Source organism: Erinaceus europaeus, chromosome 2 (genome assembly GCF_950295315.1).
Source record: "Erinaceus europaeus chromosome 2, mEriEur2.1, whole genome shotgun sequence".
Taxonomy (NCBI): Eukaryota; Metazoa; Chordata; class Mammalia; order Eulipotyphla; family Erinaceidae; genus Erinaceus; species Erinaceus europaeus.
Genome location: NC_080163.1, coordinates 122,673,199 through 122,700,312, shown reverse-complemented (window position 1 = coordinate 122,700,312; position 27,114 = coordinate 122,673,199). Strand labels below are relative to the sequence as shown.

Sequence of the window (27,114 nt, the reverse complement as noted above, 5' to 3'; positions counted from 1 at the left end):
ACTGGTTTCACAGGGTTGTTTCCACACTATTTTTTATGGATGGGTGTTGAGTTGATATCCATGAGAGATGGAGCTAAAGGGGGTGGGGGTTTCTAAGGACCAAAGATAGGAACTATCAGAACATATAAGCTCTTCAGAAGCACTAGGCCTAGCTAAGGGTGGCAATAAGCCAGGAATGTTTAAAGCACTGTACGAACAAAAAGTATCAACTGTAGACCATCTAACATGATTTCAGAGTTCCACACTACATAAAAGTGTCTGCACATATGAAGCACCATGAAGGAAGGTTGAAATACAGCACAGAGTATAATTGTCATTGTCTTATCAAATATTTTACACACCTATTAATGAAACAACAAAACTAGAAATGAAATATCTTTCAATTTTTGCCAGAAATATGAGTCTTCTCTGAAAGTATAACTGAGTGAGCATCTCATAGACTCTGAGGTGCAGTACATGCTTCTATAAAATGAGGAAAATAAATTCTACTTAGAAGGTTTTCATGAGAAATGACTAAGTGAAGTGCTGTCCCCCTTGACTCCCCATACAACCCCCTATTAAATGTTCAATAAATGTTAACCCCATCCCAAAGGGCATTATAAAATGGTCCTCAAGAAAAACACAGTTTGAAAACTGCTTTTGTCTAACTCTGGTATTACTAATATCATAGAAGGAAGTTTAAAATCTGTTGGTCACAGATGTTTCCAAAAGGATGGAAATATCCCTGAAGATGTCATGACAAATAAAAAACAGGTTGTCATTAATATACAGAACCATCAGTAGAGATTAATAATCTTGAACAAGGCCCAAAAGACTTAGAGGGAAAAAAAGAGCATAAAATTTTAAAAGCCCTCATAAATCAAAGTAACTTTTGTTTTAAGTTTCCTTTTTTGCCACTCACTTGTAACTTTTAGCTAGGTATTATGTTTAACCAGGAAAAAACAACACTTACCTTAGATCAAAGTTAATGTTACTAAGTGATGTCTCAATCCTATCCATTTGATTTCATTAATTTCATAGAAATTCAATGTGCTTGATGGAATGAAAGAATAAGGATTTTTGTCATCTAACAGTAGGAAAGCTAAAGCAAAATAGATTGTTTTCTCCAAACAACAAGTCACTCAGGAATTTATCCCAAAACATGTCGATAGAATATATGACTGTGGGAACTTCCAGTAATAGACCAATGTCCCTGCTGAAAAACTAGAAAAATCTGAACAGCCTACAAAAATCTTAAGTATAAGGCATCAAAGGGCTGCAGAAGCTTTGAGGTCCAGATCAACTGAAATACCAAAAGGGAAAAAAAAAATTCTATCTAAAAAGAGAAGAGGCTCCCAACCCAAAGCTGAGTGAGTCTTCTAGACCTGCAGCCCAGCCTGACCCAGGAAAATTAAGTCCTGTAATACAAGAGAAGGGGAAACTGCCTCACTCATAATTTCACACATAATGCCCAATTTTACAATAAAAATAATGGTTATCCCTTTAAAGAAATAAGAACATGTAACTGTTGAAAAAATTAGATCTGAAGAGAATCCAAATATTTGAATAGTATATAAGAATTATGTGGGATGGGGTTGGCAAAACAGCACACATATATAATGTCCATGCTTTGTCATGTGCACAACCCCAACCCAAGCTTGGCCCTGATCACATGGAGGAAGCTTCAGTATTGTGGTATCATTCCCCCATCTCTTTGTCTCTGTTACTCTATTAATGAAAAAAAGTAACTTTGGATCAATGAATCCTGATATCCTGATGATGACAAAAAAAATAAAAGAATTATGTGTACTAGTAAAGCAAACTATAGTTAAAGTCACTGATTACTATGTTCAATAGAACTGAATAATAAATTGATTAAATTAGGGAAAATGTCACAGATATAAGAATCTATAAGAATGAAACAAATGGATATTCCAGAGGTGAAATACAAATTGTCTAATATTAAGAACTCAGTGGGGCAGCCCAGATGGTGGTACAGTGGGTAAAGCACTGGATTTATAAGCATGAGGGTTTATGTTTGGTTCCCAGTATCACATGTGCCAGAGTGGTTCTCATTTGTCAGAGTGATTCTCACTGTCTTTCCCCCACCCCTTTTAATAAATACATCTTTAACAAAAGGAGGAGGAGGAGGAGGAGGAGGAGGAGGAGGAGGAGGAGGAGGAGGAGGAGGAGGAGGAGAAGGAGAAGAAAAAGGACCTAGTGGGTGGACTTAAAAGGAAAGCACAGGACTCATGATCTAGAATGTGAATGTGAATGTGTACACAGCACTCAAAGTGAAGTACGGAGGGAATAAATAATGGGGGCTGGGGGAGGAGTCAGGGGGAAAGATTAGCAGGGAATGCAAAAAAAAGTATAACACACATAAAATTGACATTCTAGAAGGATATGAAAGTGATAATATAACTGGGAAAAAACTGAAATTTTCATGTCCAGGGGTTTTCCAAAATTGATGAAAGCTACCCATCCATTAGCTCAAGATGTTCAGAAAACCACAGATAACATGACCTCAAAGGAAAGCACACCTCAAATTGGTGAAAACCAAAAACCAATGAGAAAATGTGAAATGCAGCCTGGAGAGAAATAGAAACATCTAACCTACAGAGGAATAGCAATGTGATTTATGGATGACTTCTAAATAGAAGTGATGGAGTCACAGTTGTTCAGAACAATAGGGGTGAATCTCACAAACACTATGCTAAGCAATGTACGTTACATTTATATAAACTTGGAGCACAGGCAAGACTAGTTATCACTGTTATCACTAGTTATATTGTGATGGGCTTCTTAACCTTAATACTGGACTAGGTATGACTAGGTATGTTCAGATTATAGAAAAATCTACAAGCTGTGGATTTGTGGAACACAAGCATATCTGTTTCAACAACAACAAAAAAAACTTAACCCCAAAAGTCCATGACTGCAGAGAGAGCACTTTTACTTGTTCCACTGTGCCTTCCTTGGAGGACCATAATTATCCATATGTCTCTGAGTATCTGTCTATCCTAGATATAGGCTCCCAGCATCTAAATATTCCAAGGAAAACAACCCTCAGTTGCTAATAGGCCATTATTGCCAAAACAGATAAGTGATGGATGTCTACAAACAAAACAAAGCTTGCACTCCACAGTACACAGAACACTTAGCAGAAGGCAAAAGTAACACTATAATAACTTGCTACATACAACTCTACTTAGTTCAAAATAATGAAAGGCAGCAACAAGAGAGGTACACCACTTAGAAGCAAGAAAACTGCAAGAGCAGAGTGGATGAATTTAAAAAGACAATCAAAATAAGTTGAAAACCTGTTCTGAGGTTAACAGGAAAAAAAAAAAAAAAGCCTCATTGAACCTATTTGCTCAGGGCTCCAAAGCTTGTCTAGATAGGTCCAGAATTATGCTTTATAATTATATTGACAGTGCTCAGATTGTAGATTATCTAGCAAAGCAAGAAAAAACACTTTTGCCCTTCCCTATGGATAGAAACTAAATTGAAAATCACAAAATATTCAAGGAAGCAGAAGGCACTTTTCTTAAACTGTTATCAATTTTAATGAGCTACAAATTACTTAGCAATGTTGTTTCTTTACACCTGAAATGGTTTTGTTTTGTTAAAGCAGAACTGGCTATCGCAAATGATTAGGGAAGTAAAGCCTTTAATCCTATAGATTAATAAGGTCTGACCTTTAATGTTGGCAAGCATTTTATCTTTAGAGATGAATATCATCATTTACCTTATGTGATCCAGATTTTCTAAAAAAGTTAAGATAGTGTCTTCAGAATATAGGAACTCTCTTATTAAAACTTCAGCGAATGCAGAACTATTGGTCTGTCTTAAGAAGGGGGGTGGATAATACTGTTAAGGAAAATACTAGGAGGGAAAATTAATATTTTGGAATGCACTAAGATGGAATCCCTTTGGGAATGTGCTGACAACAGAGCAAAGCTATAGCAATTAGCCTTGGGCAAATCCCTCCCACCCAGGTAATCACCAAAAAGGTCAAATGTTAGTCTCACTGTCTTATGTGGGCTGAAAACTGTCACAAGCAATTTCTTGTAAGATTTCTGGAATTCCCCTGGGATGGTCAGGGGAGGAAAGCCAGAGTTGGCTGCTATTCCCTGGCTGCTTTTTGCTCAGGATTCTTTTAGACTCATCCTCCTGCCCCTTCCTCCCCTATAACCTCACCTCACACTCCTCCTGTTTTGAAGTCACATAAGAGTTCAATGCTCCTCAATTGTTACTGAATGGCTCTTGTATCCTCAGAGACCACAGTTGTACTTCAAACACCAAAGACAAATATTTTGTTTCAGTAAGTCTAAATACCCTTGTTCCCAGCACCCATGCAATGCAGAGAATTTAAAACAGAAAGATCTTTCTTTTAGTTCTTCTAGAGGCATGGTACATATGAAATAGTCTGAACTAGGAAGCCCATACTATCTGTAGAATCTGTATTAAATCTTTATGTGATTATCTATCTTTCATTGCAAAAAATATGAGGGTTGATAGCATAAAAAACAAGCTAAGTTCTGTGGCATATTTTTATGACTTAGCAACTTGTATAAAGTGTATTTGAGTCTGTCAGTGAACAATGTGATGGGGGTTACCAAGAAGACACAGTTATAGAACCAAGCATAACATCCATAAAATTAAAGTGGAACAGACTAAGATAATGATTTTTCATAGGCTAAGATACATCATGTCCCAACCTGTCCTTTCCTCAGTCCCTTATATGATAGATGTTCTGATAATGCCAGCTAATTCAAAATTGAAATACTATACAAAGTAAATGAAGACTGATTGAAAGGGAAAAAATGGTATTCAGTCTCATAGTGAAATGACTACAGGCTTTCTGAGTAGCAGCTCCCAAAGTTGGGGTGTCAAGGGAGCAGAGCTTGGGTAAGATACCTCAGTGTATGGTTTTCTCTTTTTGTGGATCAACAAAGCTCTAGACTTCTGGTGGTGTAGTAAGATTATTTGTATTCATTCTCCTTAAAGGATGCTAGTTTGGATAATATCAAGTCATTAATCATGATGGTAACCTAATGAAGGCAGGTTAACACCCCTTATCTCTGCTATTATAGTAATTGAGGAAGACAAAAGAAATGGAAGACCCAGCCATCATCCTTCCTTATTTCAAATACCAGTAAAATATCAATCATTTTAAAAAAAATTGCTACAGTCTAGTCACTAGCAAAATGGCCCAATAAAAGAGCCCTTGAGAACTACTGACAGGGCGGTTGTGTTATAAGATTTTAGGAGGCAGCATGTAGAGACCAGGGAGAGCGTGGCAATGAATTGTCTTAGCTATGCCACCATAGATTTAGTGAAGTCTCAGTTTTCCTTCTTCCAGAATGGAGACAATGCCAACTTGATCTGGTTATAAGAGCTAAAATTCATGACTATAAATGCCTGGTATTAAGTAAGTACTTAATAGATGTGTGCCCATTTATTTGAACTACCTTATAGCCTTGACATTATGAAGTCATCAGTGTGGGGGGGAAACTTTCAGATGCTACCTGGCAATCATGTTAGTGGTGGGGTGAGAGAGAATGGATAAGCTTAGAGCCCTCCATTCAAAGTAGGACTCTACGTCAGGAAACTAGCCAGAAAATGTTTCCTTCCACATGGGCTTCAATTCACGCATCCTGACCCTGTCTTAATGGGGAAATTTAAGTCAATGTTCTATGTGACAAGATATCTTCATGGTGGCTGGTAAAACCGGACTTCTTAAACATAATATTTTCATTCAGTGGGAAAAGAAACTGACTTAGGCATTAAAATACTGTCATGGATGTCCATCTACCCCAGTTCAATTTATCCTGCTAAGGTATTTCCTAGTTGGGCTCCTTTATATTCTCTTTTATAGTCTCCTGATTTGGAGACTAGCATCACCACCTACAGAGTCCCCAACTAGAAAGCCTCAGACCTAATATTTTTACACCCCCATCACTCCCCAACTGATTCTCACTATCTGTTCCACCTCTTCATTCAGCCTCTGCCCCTTCACCCTGACTGCCTAAGTGACCCCAGACTTCACTGTCAGCCTCCATTACTGCCCTGGCATGCTGCCTGGTCTTTTGTGCCCTCTCCTCACTCAAGCCCATTATTTCCTATGTTTCTGACATTCTCTGCTTTTATCAAAGCTTTTCTCTAGCTTAAAAGTCTTTGAACTTCTCCCCACAGAATAACCACACTATTTCCTCCTCTCAGATCAACTCTTGCCCTCCCCACAAAGTATTCTCATTTCTAGCACACTGCGATGCCATCTTTTCATGAAGTTTCTGATCTGTCCCTAGGCTCTGGTTATTCCATGGCACCAGTTTCCATGGCATTTGATCTTTGCATTTCTTCTGCACTTAAATTGCTATCCTGCAACTGTTTGCATATCTGTACCAGCCAAAGACACTAGTGTTTAAAGAATAGGCACCCTATACCATTGATTTTTGTTCACATCCAACCAAGCACAAGGTAAGAAGCCAGTAAAAAATTATTGACTAAGTGAATCAAATGAAATGGACATCTTTAAACATGGGCTCCAAAGCAACTCTTCTGCTGTTGTTTTTCTTACCTCTGGAATCTATAAAATGAAAACCAAAAGAAAATTCAAAAAGGTTGTTTTCTTCTTTAAGAATAGTAGTGTTTGGGAGTCGGGCAGTAGCACAGTGGGTTAAGTGCACATGGCGCGAAGCACAAGGACTGGTGAAAGGATCCCGGTTCAAGCCCCTGGCTCCCCAACTGCAGGTGAAGCGGGCCTGCAGGTATCTGTCTTTCTCTCCCCTTTCTGTCTTCCCTTCCTCTCTCCACTTCTCTCTGTCCTATCTAACAACAACAATAACAACTACAACAACAATGAAAAACAACAAGGGCAACAAAAAGGAAAATAAATTTTAAAAAAAGAATAGTAGTGTTCTTAAAAAGTACACACAAAAAAACATTCAGTATTTCAGAGCATTTTCTCTTACAAAAGGATCTTTGAGTTCAAATTATGTGAATAATGGCCTCCATTCTACATCAATTATCACATATGGAAACAGCATTACATTTTCCAAATCTATTATCTACCTACTATAGAGGCAGCATTGAATAATGACAGAGTCTGGGTTCCAAATAATTCATCATGATGTCCCAGTTAGAACAATAGAAAATAGAAAGTGAAACAACTAGATATATAAGAAGACCTATCCCAATGTCATTTCTTATTTAAAAAAATAATAATAAGGGATAGGCATTGGTGCACTTGGTAGACCAAGTTCAACGTGCAAGGATCCAGGATCAAGCTCAAGGTTCCCACCTGCAGGGGAAAGGCTTCACAGAGAAACAGTGTTACAGGTATCTTTCTCCCTCTCCATTTCCCCTTCCCTCTCAGTTTTTCCTCTGTATCTAATAAATAAAAAATAATTATTTTTAATAAAATAAAATAGTAATTCGCCTTGCAGGAAGTTTCTTAAAAACTGTACTGACAAAAATTATGGAAGAGAGGGGGACTCTGGTCATGGAGTAGAAGGAGTTCGAGAGCTAGTATTTATTGAGGAGAAAGTTTCAGTTGGAGCAGATAAAAATGTTCAGGAGATGGTTGTTGATGCTGATTATATAATATTGTAACTACACTTAGAACCACTGAATTTTGAATTGTGTATTTTTAAATGGTTAAAATGACAAATTCTTCACTTGCAAAGGGGAAGCTTCACAAGTGGTAAAGCAGCTCTTCAGCTGTCCCTCTCTCTCTCTCTGTCTATCTTCCCCTCCCCCTCTCAATTTCTCTCTGTCCTATCTAATAAAAAAGAAAAGAAGAAATGGCCACAAAGAGCAGTGGATTCATTGTGCAAGTACTGAGCCCCAGTGATAACCCAGGTGGCAATTTAAAAAAAAATACGGGGGCTAGGTGGTGGTGCATCTGGTTGAGCACACATGTTACAATGCATAAGGACCCACGTTCAGCCCCCAGTCCCCACCTAAGAAAGCTTTGCGAATGGTGAATCAGTGTTGCAAATGTGTCTGTGTCTCCCTTCCTCTCTGTCACCCCCTTCCCTTTTGACTTCTGGTTGTCTCTATATACAGATAATACAAAAATAATACAGATAATACAAAAAAAAACAAAAAGCTTTTAAAATAAGACAAATTGTATATTATACAATAAAAAATATCTTGCAAGAAAATACGCAAATAGTAATAATAATTCCAAGGCTTGGCCTGTGGGTTTTAGTCTGCTTTTATGGTTGGAATGAGTGTCTAGATAAATCAAGCTACATAATACATATCTGACATGGGAAGCAAAGGTTAACATTTGCTCTAAGAAAGAGGCCTAAGATGTGCCAAATCTATTTTAGACCATCTCAACCTCACTATACCTAAAACAAAGGATCTCAGGTCATAGGCTCTAACTAAGTCTAAGGCAGCACTTCTGGTGTCTACAGTGCCATCCCCATGTAAATAGAGATGTGTTTCCCTGGAGACCATGACCCTCACCATATCTCTGAAGAGAAACTTGCCTCAAAATCAGTTGAAGACACACTGAGTGAGACTGGTTCATCTCTCAAGGCTAACATTTTGAAGACAGAAGCAACTGAGAAATACAGGAAACAGACACACATTATACATTATACCTTATACATTAAGGGATTGGATCTTTCAAGGGAGAGGAAGTACCGTTTTTAACTCCATTTCTGGTGTGGGAGTATTGCTTCAATGGAGGCTTTTCCTATTGAAATAGAACATCTCTTTTTTCCTATTTCAGTAGGTTGCAGGAGTACTCTTGTTCTGAAATTTGGCTATGCAGCGCAGTCCTGTAGGGAATGAGAGGAAAGGTATCAGTAGAAAAGGGAAGATGGAGGGGAGGGATTTTTGCTAAATATCTGAGACTACCAATATGCTTCAATATTTTCTGTACTATTGGAGTTAAGTGGACTTATGAATAAACACTCCATTTGTAATTACACCTTAATTTTGTATGGTGAGAGTCCCTAATATGTGCATATAAACTAGGAGATGCTCCTTCCCTAAATATTATGAAAAGCCAGTTTTTACTTTATCCCAAGAAAGTCAGTCTCATTTTACTTGACTTCAGAAAAATATACAGTCTAAGAGTAACACATGAAGAATGGAAGACATTACAGTAATTAAGTTCATGAAAGACCAATTTTTATGGCCATATTTTAAGTATTCAAAATGCCTTCTCATCCATTCTACCAAAAGGCTTTGCTTTATATTTCAGAGAGAAAAAAACATAATGGATTTCTCTAATATATTCAATTATTTCAATAAAAAGGGAAAATAATTTTTCAATAAAGAAATTCAACCAAATGACTAAAGCTAACAGTGAAAAACCAACTTCAGAGTCATTATGCATTTCCTATGAGCTCTGTTTGAAAAAACTTGACACTATGGCACCATTAGAAATGGCCATCTTGGGTTAAGCGCAGGTGGCGCCAAGTGCAAGGACCGGCAGAAGGACCCTGGTTAGAGCCCCCGGCTCCCCACCTGCAGGGGAATCGCTTCACAAGCGGTGAAGCAGGTCTGCAGGGGTCTATCTTTCTCTCCCCCTCTCTGTCTTCCCTTTTCTCTCCATTTATCTCTGTCCTATCCAACAATGATGACATCAGTAACAACAACAATAACTACAACAATAATAAAAAACAAGGGCAACAAAAGGGAAAATAAATAAATATTTTAAAATATTTTGAAAAAATAAAAGAAAGAAATGGCCATCTTTCTGGCAATTAATGTCATTTATAATGGCATAGATATTTACCGGAATGTTTACTCTGGAGCTATCTCTAGTATTAATATATTTGGTTTTTTTTATTTTTTTTAATTTTTTATTTAAGAAAGGATTAATTAACAAAACCATAGGGTAGAAGGGGTACAATTCCACACAATTCCCACCACCCAATCTCCATATCCCACCCCCTCCCCTGATAGCTTTCCCATTCTCTATCCCTCTGGGAGCATGGACCCAGGGTCATTGTGGGTTGCAGAAGGTAGAAGGTATGGCTTCTGTAATTGCTTCCCCGCTGAACATGGGCATTGACTGGTCGGTCCATACTCCCAGTCTGCCTCTCTCTTTCCCTAGTAGGGTGTGTCTCTGGGGAAGCAGAGCTCCAGGACACATTGGTGGGGTCTTCAGTCTAGGGAAGCCTGGCCGGCATCCTGATGACATCTGGAACCTGGTGACTGAAAAGAGAGTTAACATGCGAAGCCAAACAAATTGTTGAGCAATCATGGACCCAAAGCTTGGAATAGTGGAGAGGAAGTGTTAGGGGGATAATCACTGCAAACTCTAGTGTACTTCTACTTTTAGGTATATATTTTGCAGTAGTTTACGGATACGTGTGAATATATGTTCTCTCTCACAGAAACTGGTGTATATCTAGGTTTTGGGACTTTGTTAGAAAGTGAACCACCTGAGATGGAATTAGAGAATACTATGAAAGGAAAGGTCTCACCCGAGTAATGAAGCTGAAGGGTTGTCATTCCACACGTGAAGTCTCTGGACACAGTCTGAAGTGAAGCATGTTGAGGTGGCAATCATTGTGTTGGTTAGGTTATGATCGGCAGATGCAATATTATCTGATATGGATTAGGAGAGGCATACGGGAAAGTGGGCCCTATCCAAGGGTTCCAGGACACCAGCTCCACTTGAAAGTGTCTGTTCTCACTGCTCTGTGACTTCCTTCAAGCTGGAAAAGTTTCCTTTAAGGAAAACATCTCCCCAGAGAATTTCACTAGCCAGTCTCCTTGCAAAAGTCATTTGCTTCTCTTTATTCCTTACCCTTTGGTACCAGTATTAAAGCACATCTAATTGTCATTGCTTCCTTCCTCTTTCATTTCATATCCACTCTCTCTCTCCTGTAAATTATCATCTACCCTGTAGTCATCAGGGTTTCCTAGACCTCCACTCTGCACTTTGACCTTGAGCAACCAAATTTGCCAGGAAACTTTCAGGTGCATCTGTGTTGCCAGCTCCCTAACCATGGTCCCAGCCTTGGCATCTCTCCTAAGTTCTAAGGCCACTTCTGCATGGGCATTGTCTTTGGGGGCAGGTTTCAACTAAAAACACCATCTCTCCACTCCCCACTTCCTCCAACAGCCTAATAGGAGGATCTCGTCACCAAGCTATCCCTTTCCTATTCAAACTACCCACATCCTGACTCACTTCATCTACTGTTGCTCTCCCTCCATCCTCTGTCCTATGCCTCCTTTCATTGTGCACTTCTAAAAATAAGCAGCTTAGCATGTTCCCTTGCTTTTCTTAAAACTCTCTGGCGGCTTCACACCACTGCTGAAATCAGCACAAACAACTCATAATGATAGTGGAAACATCTGTGGGCAAACACACCCATCCCAAAAGATCTATGTACACCTATGCTCAAAGCAGCACAATGTGTAATAGCCAAAACATAAAAGCAACCCAGGTGTCCAACAACAGATGAGTGGCTGAGAAAGTTGTGGTGTATATACACAGTAGAATTCACTTTCTTCATCTTATCTTGGATGGTGCTTGAAGGAATCATGTTAAGTTACAAGTGAGATAAGCCAGAAAGAGAAGGATAAATATGGGATGATCTCACTCGTGGGCAGAAGTTGAGAAATAAGAATAGAAAGAGGAAACACAAAGCAGAACTTGGACTGAGTTTGGTGTATTGCACCAAAGCAAAGGGCTCTGTGGGGAGAGAGGGCTTTCAGGTCCTGTTGCACGATGGTGGAGGAGGACCTAGGACAGGGGGAAGAGTGTTTTGCAGAAAACTAAGAAAGTTTACACATGTGCCAAGAACTATATTTACTGTTTATTATAAACCTTTAATCCCCCCAACTAAAAAAAAAATTGGCCTATCCCCCCTTCTTTTTTTTCTTTCCCAAGCCCCCTCCCCATCAAACCTTGCAGTTAGGGCACCCAGTGATGGCACCTAACTTTGCATGGATCCACCAAGGTTCAGAGGGAGGCTGGATCCAATTCTGATGTAGCAGAAGCATCTGTAGCAGACATCTGTGATCTTCTCAAAAGGATGGGGGAGCTGCTGCTGTCCATTTTCTGCCTGTCTCCCTGTGTCACCAGACATTTTTGCCTCCTGGGTTCTGCCCCACCTCCTCGTGGTGTAGCTGCATGCTCTAAAACTGCATCTAGAATTCAGCTTCTTAGTAATGGGTGGCCCTTCATCCTGTTATGGTCATGCATCCCTTTTGTTTTGGGGGTCTTTGCCTGCCATTCCTCTCACTATGTAATAAGTTGTCAGAAGTCAACAAAGGATTCATTGTTTCTCTCCCTGGAGAATTTGTCTACCATCTGTCTGGCACTTGACACACATACCCTGAGTTCAAATACCCATCACCTTCTAATTATGGTTCCATAATTTAACTTCAGGCTTTTTGTGCATTTCAAAGAGTGAACATAGCATGAGATGAAAATTTAAGTTAAGCTTGGAACCCTGACTAAATGTAAATGGGAACAGCACAAATAAAATGGAGGCAAGCACTGGGTAAGCACTACTGTGTAAAGCTGGAGTCCTGTCATTTTAGAAGTGTTTCAGATCCTTCTGGGAATAAGGCAGATCTGTACACTTAATATTTGTGGAAGGCAAACACCACTCGTGATTTTTCTTACATAAAATTAGAGACTTCATGAATAGCTTCTCTTGAGAGCAAACCTGCAATGCACAGTTAATCAAAGATGAATTTAGAAAAAGGTAAACAAAGTTGGCCTGAATCTTGCTAAGATTAGACACCTTTTCCTTTAAATGAAATATATTATTAGATAAATGATTACAAGGGCTTCTTAAAATAATATTCCCTAATGTGGAATCATTTCAGGAAATAGTTAATATTGAAAAAAAGCAAGTCTTTGAAAATAAGATGCAACAATTACATTATGCTTGCTTCAGCTGCCCAGGTAGCCAGCTAGTGATTCCATTTCTCACAGCTAAGCCACCAGCTAAATATTCCCTGAACTACCTCCCACTCACCCATACCAGGACCCACAGTGATACTAGTTCTCCAACCCTCCTCACCTGGAGAAGCTACTTCTCTCCCAGTTAGATATTCAATCAGCACGAAGCTCTTCCATATACAACTTGGTCTTTTCTGTTATGGAATCTCCACTCTTCCTATGCCACCAACATATGGCAATACTTGGGATAAACTAGATAAAAGTTCTGATTTGGTAGAAAAGAAAAAAAAAATCCTGTTCATTTCCCCATGTGTTGAGGGACTTTCAATGTATTGGTATGATTCATTTCAGAAACTTGGATTTCTAAAGGGAAATCTTGAAGAACTTCAATCAAAAATCTTAAGTGTTATTTCTTTTTTTATTATTTTTTAATTTTTTATAATTTTTATTTATAAAAAGGAAACACTGACAAGAACCATAGGATAAGGGGTACAGCTCCACACAGTTCCCACCATCAGAACTCCGTATCTCATCCCCTCCCCTGATAGCTTTCCTATTCTTCAGCCCTCCTAGAGTATGGACCCACGGTCATTATGGGGAGATAGAGGATGGAAGGTCTGGCTTCTGTAACTGATTCCCTGCTGAACATGGGCATTGACAGGTTGATCCATACTCCAGCCTGTCTCTCTCTTTCCCTACTGGGGCAGGGCTCTGGGGAAGTGGGGCTCCAGGACACATTGGTTGGGTCAACTGCCCAGGAAGTCCAGCTGGCATCACTGTAACATCTGGAACCTGGTGGCTGAAAGATGAGTTAACATATAAAGCCAAACAAATTGTTGACTAATCATGAACCTAAAGGCTGGATTAGTGCAGATGAAGATTTGGGGGGGGGGTCTCCATTTTGCAGATAGTAGGCCTATTTTAGGTATATTCCAAAGGGCCCTTGACTATACTAATGTTTTTGGTTTTTTGGTTTTTTGGTTTTTTTGAGTCTGATATCTGATATGTGACAGACCCAAGTTGTTGTCTGGGGAGATGATGTTATGGCTGGCAAAAGGACCAGAAAGCTGGATCAGTAGCTCAAAATATTGGAAAGGTGTATAAATATTGTTGACTGTCAATCCCATCAACTTTGACAGATGATCAGATCATGTCAATCCCATGATCTGATCTGGGGCCCATATGTAGCTTGTAAATCATTATACTTTATACAAATATGAAGGCTAGAATCTTTAGTCCACTTTGAAACCTATCAATTATATCTTTAGCATCTGGCACAGAGAAATATAACATGAAAACTGTCTCTTCCTTATGCAGTGTATGCTAACATCTCCGCTTCTCTCCACAGGCAATCCACCTGCCACAGGAACAGGGACATTGTTGATAACCTTGGAAGACGTGAATGATAATGCTCCCTTCATTTACCCCACGGTAGCCGAAGTCTGTGATGATGCCAAAAATCTCAGTGTGGTCATCTTGGGAGCAACAGATAAGGACCTGCACCCAAATACAGATCCTTTCAAGTTTGAAATACATAAACAAACTGTTCCTGATAAAGTTTGGAAGATATCCAAGATCAACAGTAAGTCCAGTTACTATTCTGGGGTTACTCTGTAACCATCTTCTCTTTCCCAAATTGCTCCTTCCTCCTGTTCTCTCATGAATTCATACATGTTCATTTCAAGCTATCCACACATTACAAAGACTGACCATTTTCCCATCAACAAACAAATGTAATTTATAAAAATTATAAATGCACACATGGAAGTGTCATTTTTGCTTATCCTTTCTATGCTCTACGGTATATGTTATCTACATTATGTACCAATGTACTTTATACCCTATACTCTAATCCTAGATTAATTATTCATTATAGCATATACCATATACTGTACACTCTTAAACTCCATACCATATACTTATTCGATCTTCACCTTCAAAGAAAGTCTCTGCTTCTTTCTCCACATGTCTTGGATCAGGAGCCTCTTCTGTCTCAGAAAATACTCATCAACTCTTTTGGAGAAAATTTCCATGACATTCTTGATTTCATAAAAGACTAAAGACAATCCTTAGAAAGTCTTAACCGGGCAGGGGTAGATAGCATAATGGTTATGCAAACAGACTGTCATGCCTGAGACTTCGAAGTCCCAGGTTCAATACCCTGCACCACCATAAACCAGAGTTGATCAGTGCTCTGGCAAAAATAAAAATAAAATATTTAAAAAAAGAAAGTCTTAACCTCAGGGCTGGGTGGTGGTGCACCTGGTTAAGCACATGTATTACAATGCGCAAGGACCTGGGTTCGAGCTGCTGGTCCCCACCTGCAGGGGGAAAGCTTTACGAGTCGTTAAGCAGGGCTTCAGGTGTCTCTCTGTCTCTCTATCACCCCCCTTCCCTCTTGATTTCTGGCTGTCTCTATCCAATAAATAAAGATAATTAAAAAATTTTTAAAAAAGAAAAGTTAAAAAAAAAAGTCTTAACCTCCATTCTCCTTGTATTTTATGCCACAGACCTTATCAACATCAGCTTAGTCTTATAATGACCTTGACTTTTCTTTCAAATCCTTGGCTTTTATTTTCAGTTTTGGTATATTCTTCCATCTGTTCTGTCCCCTCCTTTATGAAATTTAGAAGCAATTCTACTTCTATCAGTCTTTCTATGTAGGTAGGTAAAATTTAAAACCTGATGCAGCCTTGATCTTCTGCCTCACTAAGACTGAACTACCATGGTGTTGATTTGTGAACATTTCTGTAGCCCTAACCCACACCTCTCCCTATGACAAAAGTGAACTCACTATCATGAAAGTCAAAACCCAGAGCTCACTCATAGACATGGACTCATGCATAATATGTCTTCAGTAATGAGCTTATCCTGTGACTGACTCCATCAAGGTAGCCTCTTCATGCCTCAGTGGTTAGAAATTTGAGAGGGGTGAAGTCAGCAAAGACCTCAGTTGGATCATGTGCTACTCTGCCATGTGCACAACCCAGGTTTCAAGTACAGCCCCCACCATATTGGAGCAAACTTCAGTGCTATAGTCTCTCTCTCTCTGTCTGTGCCTTCTCTGTCTCTAAATTAAAAAAAAACTTGAGAGGGGTGGGGTATTACTCATTCCATTATTTTCTGAAAATGTAATATACAACTGTGCATAAATTTTCTATGAAAAGATCTCATTTATATGATGATGACCACATCTCCTATCTCATCTTATTAGTGCCTTTCTCTTGTTATTGATTCTACTCTTCTGTTTGTCTGCTCTATTGCTTTTTAAAGAATGGATTCTGTAACATTGATTATTTTTAATTAAAATGAAAATCCCTCCTATGTGAGGGGTTAGCTTAGCATTCTATTTGCTAGCTTATGTGGTTGCATCTGATTTGAAATAATCACCACTAGTCCTTTCCAGCTGAAACTTTCTCATTGGAGAGTCTCTCCTCTACTTGAGGAAAAAATGATACTGTTCCTTCTGCCATTTCACTGGGGTAACTATCTGCACTGGGTATTTTTGCTGCTGTCAACTTCTGACTAGGATAATACTTCATCTAAGTTTGTTTTCATACCATTGCACTCTGGTTTCCATCCCAGTTTGATTTAACAGATAAGATACATTCTAAATTATTTTCATAGTCCCAAATATTTTTCTGTATATTTAAAATTATTTATGCCCAACAGTGGTTGTTTGTTTTGACAAGTTATGCTCTCATACATGCACAATTTCACTGCTCCTGGACTTTTTTTTTAATTCATATAGATGAGAGGAAGAATACCACACCATGCTAGAGCTGGCCCTGATTCTGTGGCACCCCCATATGGTTTTAAACTCCAACCCAGACTATGTGCCTGGCAAGACAGGCACCCTACCCAGTAAATTATCCTTCCATCTCCCAAAATGGGCAGTTAGTAAAAATCTGAAGTCATTGGAGTGACTCAAAGAACATAACCCAAGGCAAAGAAAAGTGTAACCAAATGGAGTAACCACTTCTGAGCACTGCCCAATGACCTGAGTAATGACAGATATCCCCACTCGGTGTTGCCTTACAGATCCAGTCTCCAGGTGTGGACTGTTCTGTGGATTCCTACCCAAATCTAGGGCTAGGGATCAAGGACTGATAAGTACATAGGCAATGTAGACATCTCAATAGCAACACATGGGATCCTGCCCACAGGTAGAGACAGTGGATTTTTAAGTCCAAGAATTTAGATTTTGTATAAAACTGCTCTGAGCTGACAATTTATTTCCCCCCCCCCCAGCTTTTACTTCTTGACATTAAATTGGATTTTTAGATTATTTTTCTTGGGGTCATATGTGATGTTTGTGAACATGGCTTAATCAGGTAATAAACTTCCTGTGAAGAGTTCTTGGTCCACAATAATTTGCACAAAAGCAGATGTCCTTAATGTTATCCCCTTTCACAGATGACAAAACTGAAACTCACAGACAAGTTAACAACCTGTAAATAACTAATATATCACAGTGAGTGGCCTGGTAGGTTGTATAGTGGCTAGAGTACCAGACTTTGAAACAAGAGATCCTGAGTTCAAGATCCAGCATTGCATATGTCAGAGTGATGTTCCAACAAACAAAATAAATAAAATAAAGGTAGGTTCCATTGCATTGAACTATAGATGACAGAAAGGCTCTACCCAGTTGTTTAGTATGGTACCAGTAATCCATGTTTGGCCACTGGGTACCTTAAAATGTGGCTAGAGGAACTGAAAAACTGCATTTTTGTTTTTATTTGATGTTAATTAAAGTGAAGCATTCCCATGCTTATAAACTTTATGCTGATTTTGTGCAGATTTAGTTATCAACATACAAGTCTTTCATTTGGAAAGGTGTAACTGACTCATTAACGCTTTCCCTGTCTTCACAGATACACATGCCCTGGTAAGCCTTCTTCAAAACCTGAACAAAGCCAACTACCACCTGCCCATCATGGTGACAGATTCAGGGAAACCACCCATGACGAACATCACAGACCTCAGGGTACAAGTGTGTTCCTGCAAGAATTCCAAAGTGGACTGCAATGCAGCAGGGGGCCCACACTTCAGCTTGACCTCAGTCTTGCTCATCTCTCTCTTCAGTCTAGCTTGTAAGTCAACCAGATTCCAGAGTGGGTGATAGTACAAAAATATATCCTTACCCAAACCAAGGCCCCCCCTCAAAAAAAAGACCTGAACAAGCTGTGCCTTTTAGTTTATGTCTGTGTCACAGAAAGTGTTTAATCTAAAAGTATTGCAACTAATGTCTAAAAGCATCTTAACATGCCCCCTGCCAGCCAATCTGAGGAACTGTGCAAAGGCAAACCAGGAGACAGGGAGCCTTCCTGCAGGTGCCAGTGGACACAAGCTAATAAAAATATGTGCAGATCAACTAGCAGAGCCTTATTTCTCATTGCATTGTGCAGAATAATCTTTTTCAATGTTAATGCAAATACTGTGTCTTTTTAAGAACAGACATGAGAATTCATGGTTGGAAGTTGAACCATAGGGAAAGAAAATTTTTTTTCACTGTGATAATAATGACTATAATATTATGTACAGCAACTTAAACATATTAATTATGCAAAGTAATGTAGATTGAACACAAAATGAACAGATGATTTCATGAAATATTTTCTAGCAATGGCCTTATCTATGTATTTATGCACATATAAATGTATGCACTTATACTAGTTCAATTTAACACTAGCAGTTATTCACATATAGCTAGTATCATTCCAAAGTCTGTGGGCCCTTGGCATTATACTGTAAAAAGATTATCTGTGTGTTAATAAATCAGGGAGTTAAGAAGTCAATGATTAAAAAGGAAAATTACAGAAATTATGACATCCTGATAATAGTGACAGTGTGTGACCCATCCACAGAGCATTTGCTGTGTGTAAAGCTCTGAACGGGTCCAGTGTCCTGAGAGTGGAAGCCTGGATAAAACCACCTGCAGGGCTGGGCGGTGGGGCACCCAGTCAAGCACACATATCACCATATGCAAGAGCCCTGCGGGGTCAGGGGTGGGGGGGAGAATGCTTCACAAGTGGCGAAGCAGGCAAGCGGGTGTCTGTCTCTCTCCCTTTCTATTTCCTTTCCCCTCTCAACTTCTCTTTGTCCTTTCAAATAAAATAGAAAGAAAAAAGTGGGGGAAAAGGCCACCAGGAGCAATGGATTCATAGTACCAGATAATAACCCTAGTGCTAATAAAAAGCAAAACAAAACACCTCACAGTGTTCTCACAGGATGGATGGATAGATGGATGGATGGATGGATGGATGGATGGATGGATGGATGGATGGATGGGATGGCACATATATTCCTCTCTCTTCCTTTTTTATCTTCATTTTTCTTCAACAAATAAAATATTATATGTAAAGGTAAACTTTTCTGTTCCTTTTTCCAGTTTTACTTCTTACCCTTTTTCCCCATAAACAATTCCTGCATTAAATTAGTAAACCTTAATCTATTTTGGGTGAAAGTAATAGATTATAAGCATAAATGGATATGACAGTATCTTTATCTTACTAACAAGGGTTTTTCTTTTATTTCCTACTTTGAAAACCTCTGGCCCACAGATATCAAGAATGAGCAAGTTCCCAAAGACTGTTAATCTTTCAACTCAGCTCTTAGACACAGTTAAACTAAGATAGATTACATAATGACTCCTAGAGAACATATATTACATCATTGGTAAAAAAAATAAAATAAAATAAAATAAAATAGCAGAATCATATATACTGTTAGAGATACTAACACTACTTAATGTTCACCCCTACAGGGAAATCCATTCTATTTACTATGATAGGGTTATCCCACAGTGGGCAGGGGCACCTTTTGTTAAAGCTAAAATCATCCTCAAAAATGTTCCCTACCATCTGAAAAGTTACTCAGTTAACACACCAATATTTACCAACACAAGACAGTTCCAGCCCACCCACCCACCCCCAAAAAAAATGAAACTAACAACAGATGTTATCACTCACCTGTTTGACTTCAAAATGAACTCTATATAAAAAGCATTATTTAATATTATTCATTTCATCATTAGAGATGCCTGCTAAATACAGTGATATTTGTCTTATCTACACAAAGAAAAAAAAAGCGTTCTAATAAGACATGTGAGAAACTGGGTTAGAAGTAGGAGGAATAAGTAACCATGGGTATCCTGACTAAGACATTCTCAGGTAAGAACAGAGGTCATAGTGGCCAGGTGTGCCATTACTAACATGTCACTGATAAGAGGCTGCACAGAAGTGAGGCTAAAGTATGGACAGGCGTGAGGTAGAGAGCATCTAGAATACACTAAAACTAGATTATAAAGTATAAAGTACGAAGGTAAGATAGCCTCCCAACTCTGTCATAGTCCTTAAAAGAATTTTAGGAGTTGGCAGAATCTATTTAATTGTTTAAGTGGGAACTGGAAAACTACCTAGAAGCCTGGTCTGCTTCCAATTTTTATAAATAAAATTTTATTGTTATATGCCATGCTCACTCATTCATGTAATATTCATGGTCATTCTCTTGTTACAATGGTCAAGTTCAGTTTTTGCCATAAAGAGTGTATGTCCATAATGCTAATAGTACATACTATCTGGCCCTTCACAGAAAATTGTTCCAACTTAAAACTTTGTTCATAAAACTGCAGTGATTACTTCACCCAACACGGGGGTGAGGGGGGGACTTTTTCCCCTCTCCTCAGAAAATATTCAGATTCGAGTAGGCTAGCATTAATCAAATATCCTGTAATTCTAATGTTCTGTGACTTTTCTATTGTTTTCATTGATCTGGTGATTTTATCCCATTTTATAGTTGAGAAAACTGATGCCCAGGAAGTCCCCAAGTAAACACTGAGACAAGTATTCACCATTTGACTCCCTCCCTTGTGGAAAAGATAATAAAAACATTTCAATATATTAGGATAGCATAGATGACTTTATGGTGACTAAGAGATCTGTACTTCCGTTTTTGACATTAAAAACTAAAGGAAATAAAACTAATGACATTGAAAGTAGTAAAAAATGTAAATGAAATTATTTTTACTGCCAATTTTTTTTGTTTGTTTAAATTAGGTGGTGATAACATTGAAGGGATGACCCCATATGACCATCTGAGTGAAATAAGCTGGCATCTCCATTAGGCTGTGTTTGAAGGGTGTTGTTTTGTTTGTTTGTTTGTTTGTTTTTGTTTTTCTTAAGGCTCTGTGTGCAATAACAAGGCAATTCAAGGAAGACTATTGTTATTTCTGAATATTAATTTAGGCTTAATCAGCAATAGCAATGATATATAAGGACAAATGCACAGAACCATATTAACAAGGAACAAAATTAATTGTCTCTACCTTGGGAAGGAGGGTTGTAACCTCAGTCACAGTGAAGAAGTTTAAGGTGGGGGGGTGACCAAGAGGAATACAGCACAGCTACTAAAAATACTTTCAATTCCATTGGGTTTTTTATTATTATTTTCATTCTGTTGACATATACAATGGGACAAATTATGGAAACAATACATAACTGTATGGCCACATAACAAGCCAAAGGCAGCTCCCTTATAACCCTCTGTTATTAATCTCCCAAATTCAGACTCTATTGATCTGCCTTCTAATATTCATGCATTTTGTATAATTTCCTATAAATTCAATCATATAAATCCTACAATTGGGTGTATCAATATTTTGTTCCTTTTTAATGTGAATATGTTATAGAGAGAGACAGGACCTGGAAAGATAGCAAATCCAAGGCCCTCTGCCTGTACATGATTTGTGGAGAGTCACGTTCCCTTAATGTGGTACAGCTTCAGACAGTAACAGCAGACCTCTAAGGGGTCTCTATGTGCCTTCAACATACAAAACTAACAACTTCACCAAAATTATATAAATTTTCTCATACAACCAGATAAATAGCACTATGAGATAGGATCATTTACATTCTATTCTAAAATGATTTAGAATAGGAATTAACAAATTTCTAATCTGAAAACAAGTAACTAGGCCTTTCTAGTTTAGTAAGTTCTATTCAATAGATTTTTTTTTCTTCTTTTTCTCAGTGACCAAGACTACTAGGTTACTGATATAACTCTGGGAAAAGTTTTCAAATAAAATTAGCAGTGCAACTAGTATTTCCTTTTCATACTTTTTAAATGGAAATGAATCCACAGGGTACAATTTACCTGAGTTACTAATACATTTAAGGCAATGATAGCAAAGACAATGAGAAATTCAACTGAAATTTAAAAATTATTAAATTAGTTCAGAAAGATCCTTAACTGCAAAGGAATCCCACTTGTCCAACAAAACACCCCTGGTGTAGGAAGTAACCAAAAGGAAACACAAAGTATAACTTGGACTGGGTTTGCACCAAAGCAAAGGGCTCTGGGGAGGGGACAACTTTCAGGTCCTGGTGTGTGATGGTGGAGGAGGTCCTACGCTGGGGATGAGAGTGTTTTTCAGAAAAATTGATAAATTTTACACATTATCAATAACTGTATTTACTGTAAGCCATTAGTCCTCCCAAGGAAAAAAAGAAAGTAACCAAGAAATGCAACTAAGCTACCATATTAATTTCCATGGACTTTCCTATTAAAGCAGATTTACCCCTTACCTTCTCAATACCTTGGTCAAACTTGAAAGTCATTGAAAAAAAAATTTTTTTTTTTAAATTTAGAGAAACTTCCTTAAATTTTATAAACAAGCAAGTAAATTTTCTGCCTCTAACAGCAATGGGGTGCTAAAGGGTAAGTGACCTTAAACATGACCCAATGGGGGGGGGGGGCGTTAGGCAGAAGTACAGCAGGTTAAGTGCACATGGTGCAAAGTGCAAGGACCTGAGTTAGGATCTGGGTTCCTGCCCATGGCTCCCCATCTTCAGGGGGGTCGCTTCACAAGCAGTGGAGCAGATCCACAGGTGTCTGTCTTTCTCTCCCCCTCCCCCATCTTCCCCCTTTTCTCTCAGTTTCTTTCTGTCCTATCCAACAACAACGACATCAATAATAATAATAATAACCAAAACAACGATAAAATAAGAACAAAAAGGGAAAAAAGTAGTCTCCAGGAACAGTGGATTCTTTATGCAGGCACCAAGCCCCAGTGATAACCCTGGAGGCAAAAAAAAAAAAAAAAAAAAATGACCCAATGCTCTGCATATTTTGAGTGAAAAGGCCCCAGATTTACAAAGTAACTCTACATCATACACTGACCTTTACATAGTTATATTTCTTTGACTGTAACATGAAATCTAGTGGTGCCACTTCTCTGTGTAAATCCAAGATATAATAACAATTAAGCAAGACCAACAGAGAACAGAGCTATTTCTACTCATACTATTAACTGGCAAAATGAAAAACCTCAGAGTGCAACCTAGAGAATGAGACAGTTTGGGCAAACACCATAAACACTAAAAAAATTCAGGCAATGAAGACAGAGGAAGAGCACCGAGCCAAACATAGGTGGTCTCTAGAAACTGGGAAAGGCAAAGAAATATTACTCCTCGTGTTTCCAGAGTGAAGGTAGCCTGCCAACATCTTGCTTTTAGTTCTGAAAAATCTGTTTTATTTTCACTATTTTACTATTTTTAAAATTAGTTTAACATTGATTTACAAGATTACAGAAATTTAGGAGCATAATTTCACACCTGAATATGTGTATAAGTCTCACTAAACCTCACTACTAAAGTTCCAGTGTCACTGTCCCTAAAGGGAGCCCTCCACCTGCCACCCCTCCCCATTCCTAGTCCCTCCAGTAACCACCACAGTATTCACAGGTCTCAGAGTTAGCTTGTGGGGGTCAGGCGGTAGCACAGAGGGTTAAACGCACATGGTGTAAAGCACAAGGAATCCCGGTTCAAGCCTCTGGCTCCCCACCAGCAGGGAGGTCGCTTCACGAGTGATGAAGCAGGTCTGCAGGTATCTTTTTCTTCTCCTCTCTGTCTTTTCCTCCTCTCTCGATTTCTCTCTGCCCTATGCAACAACAACAACAACAATAACAAGGGCATCAAAATGGGAAAAATGGCCTCCAGGAACAGTGGATACCTAGTGCAGGCACCAAGCCCCAACAATAACCCTGGAGGCAAAAAAAAAAAAAAAAAAAAAGAGCTAGCTTAGTCATCACTATTTTTTGCAAGTTTATTTGTTTTAATTATTTATATTCCACACAGGAGTGGAACCATCTGATAATTGTCTTTCACTTTCTTACTAATTTCACTTAGCGTAATCAGCTTAAGTTCAATCCATTTTGTTCAAAAAGACACAATGTTGTCTTTTTTTTTTTTCTTAATTGTCACCAGAATTATTGCTGGGGCTTGGCATAATCACAATGATGTCTTTTTTAATGACCAAGAGGCATCCCTTCAGTATCTATCCACAGCTTCTTTATCTAGTCATCTGTCAATGGGCCTTTCACTTGCTTCCATGTTTTGGCTATTGTGAATGGTGCTACAGTGAATAGGGGTGCATATATCCTTTGGGATTAGTGTTTTCATATAAGAGCCATTTTAGACTTCTGAAATATGAAACTGTAAAGTAATAAATAGGTGCTTTAGCCACTAAGTTTGTGGACATTTGTTACAGCTGCCAAGGAAACTTACACTCTTTTTGGAGAAGCACCATTAGCTACCATGTTCTTCTCTGTTGCAAAAATGTGTGTGTGTGTGTGTGTGTGTGTGTGTGTGTGTGTGTGTGTGTGTGTGTGTGTGTGTGTGTGTGTGTTTTCTCTAAATTCCTAAACCACTTTGTTCCTAAAACTCCCTGGACTAATATAGAAAACACAGGACTCAGTGATAGCAGCAGGCATAGTGACTGTTGGTGTAAGAATATTTGGTGTTAGTATTTTCAGAAAGCTCCAGCTTTTTGAGACACAGACTAGCAGAGCTATTCTTCAAAAGCTATGATTAAGGGGAAAAAGATGTTTTGACTTGAAGATAGATCACCCAGCAGAACACACAGTTCATCACGCACATGGTCTGGGCATGAACACTCGACACCACCTGGGAAAACAATGTACACAGTACAGCTTCCCAAGTGGTACAATGATATCTCTCCTCTCTCTGTCTCTTTTCCTACCTGTGATTGAAAGGAAGAAGAAACTCTTTTGGGTGTAGTAGAATCACACAGGTGCAAAACCCTACATAATCCCTCTGCCAAAAGTTATTTATATATATATATATATATTCTCCTCAAGTTAGAGCAACATTTGTCAATGTGGTTATTACAGTGTGTCAATCATGAATCTAGTATTTAATTAAAATATTTTTGAATCAAATTGTGCTATTCCTTCACTAAACTCTGTTTTTCTTTTCTACTCAGGTCTGTGAGAACTCCTGACATCTGAAGCTTGACTACCAAGTTTCCATAGCAACAGGAAAAAAAAAACCCAAATCTGAAGATTGCAGTTTACAGCTATTGAACTTCACAACTAGGCCTCAATTATTCCCAGTTTTCCTTTTCTTTGCAGTTTCACTTAGTCTGTACTTCACCACCTTGACAGCACCTTCCTTTCTCCTTTATTAATGGAATCCTCTGAATTTTCCCTGAATGTTTAAAGATCATGGCATATAACTTGACCTTCTGGTAGCAGGAGCAATGACTACTTTTTCTGATGTGTTCCCACACATCCAGCTTTGTCTGTGGGTTAGTATTTGTATGAGTATCTGTATGTGTATGCGCAGTATTTATAGTGATGGACAGGAGAAACCTTGTTTAGACATGTCATTCTCCTTTGAGAGCTTAAATAAAGAAAGGGTAGAAGCTCCAGGGTCACCAGCACAGGCTTCTGAACTGATCTTCTTGACCAATCCCGTCCAGTCTGAATGCTAATAGCACCAACCAGCCAGGTCCCCAGGGAGGGGAGCAAAGAAGGACACATTTTCTCTTTAGTCTCAGGACTAGAGCCAACTTTCACTGCCATTGTACGTTATGATCAGAGTGAGTGGTGAGGAACAGAGCAGGACATTTCATTCTCAAATGCCAAGAAAAGGGCTGGCATCTGTATTTCTTGGGCATCTGTATTCGTGTGTGTCCAAACCACAGTCCTGCTGATCCTTATGGAAATGTGGATTGTAGTAGAGAATCTCTCCCTCCTTGGTGTATGTATGACTGCAAATGTCATCCTGGAGATCACCCATGCATAGGGAGAGGTCAGCAGGTATCATGTGTATACACATACATGCCCACATGTATAGACACACATTTATGCACATACACACTGTTTGTTTCATATATACATGCATAAAATAGAGTAAATACAGGTAGTTTTAAAAGTACCCTTTTGTGTGACTCGACTACCGTTGTTTGCAAACCTGAAAATAAAAGATTCATTATGTATGAAAAGTAATTGATTTTTATTCCGTGAGCATGTAAAAGAGGGAAATTAGTGCTTGTATTATGATTATCTTCTTGTTGATAAACTGTAAATGAACCATCAGAGCTCACACCAAAATTTCCTATCAGATAAAACTAGTGATAGTCTTGTGGCTTTTAATTAGAACTTGTCACAAACTAAGATAAGGTAAGTGTGTCTTAGCATATTTTAACACAGTTGCTTACTGAAGGTTTTAACCACACACACACATGTACACACATGCTTTCTTATGCAGTCTATGTTTGCACCTGTGCTTTTCAATTCACCTTCTGTAGGAAGTAGAAGTCATATGTTGTCTTTAGTGTAGTGAAATTATGCAGGTAGCGTACCATATGTTGTATTTGTTTCAATAGTAAATCTTTTTGGAGCATATAGAATGCAGAGATTTTTTTTTCCATTAAAATAAATGGGTATTGGTGGTGAAACTGCTGGACAATAGCTTTTCTCTGATTTCAATGTCGTGTCTAATGTCAATGATGTTGGGTCTGACCTTAGAGCATGTTTACATTTTTTACTGGCCATGCAGAGTCCCCTGCTCATCTGTCAGGTGAGTAAGTCTACAACAGCAAAATCATCTGCTTACAACTTAGGCAATTCACTCATCTCCTCCACCATTGTGAACAACTGGAGCACACTGAAATATGCCTTGGAGCTGATGGGAAATTCAGCGCAGATCAACGCCATCCTAAATTTGGTGCCTGCGTAATGCCTGGTGGCAACCATCTGTCTAGATAGCTCCACAGTGTGGGTAATTTTCTTTTGAACAAAGTCTCCTGCTTAACCAGGAGGTGCTGCATCCTGAGTAAAACATGGTTATTCTCAAGTGCACAGAGTAGGCTCAGGAAGTCTAAACATGAGTGTTCCTCTTCTGACTTCAGAGAATGCAAACTTTTACTCCCTC

The 27,114-nt window shown here is 38.7% G+C and overlaps 1 protein-coding gene across 3 annotated transcripts in view; it reads left to right on the top strand.

Moving 5' to 3' along the window:
• The window catches only part of CDH13 (cadherin 13), a 1,263,374-nt gene extending 1,236,736 nt beyond the window's left edge, over nucleotides 1–26,638 (top strand). For all 3 annotated transcript variants that reach the window (XM_060185111.1, XM_060185110.1, XM_007528362.2), the window contains 3 exons: nucleotides 14,226–14,459; nucleotides 17,752–17,970; nucleotides 25,160–26,638. In XM_060185111.1, coding sequence (XP_060041094.1) covers nucleotides 14,226–14,459; nucleotides 17,752–17,970; nucleotides 25,160–25,167 — 461 coding nt within the window. In that variant the 3' untranslated portion in view covers nucleotides 25,168–26,638. The remainder of the gene's footprint in view (nucleotides 1–14,225; nucleotides 14,460–17,751; nucleotides 17,971–25,159) is intronic.
• The last annotated feature ends 476 nt before the right edge of the window (nucleotides 26,639–27,114 follow it).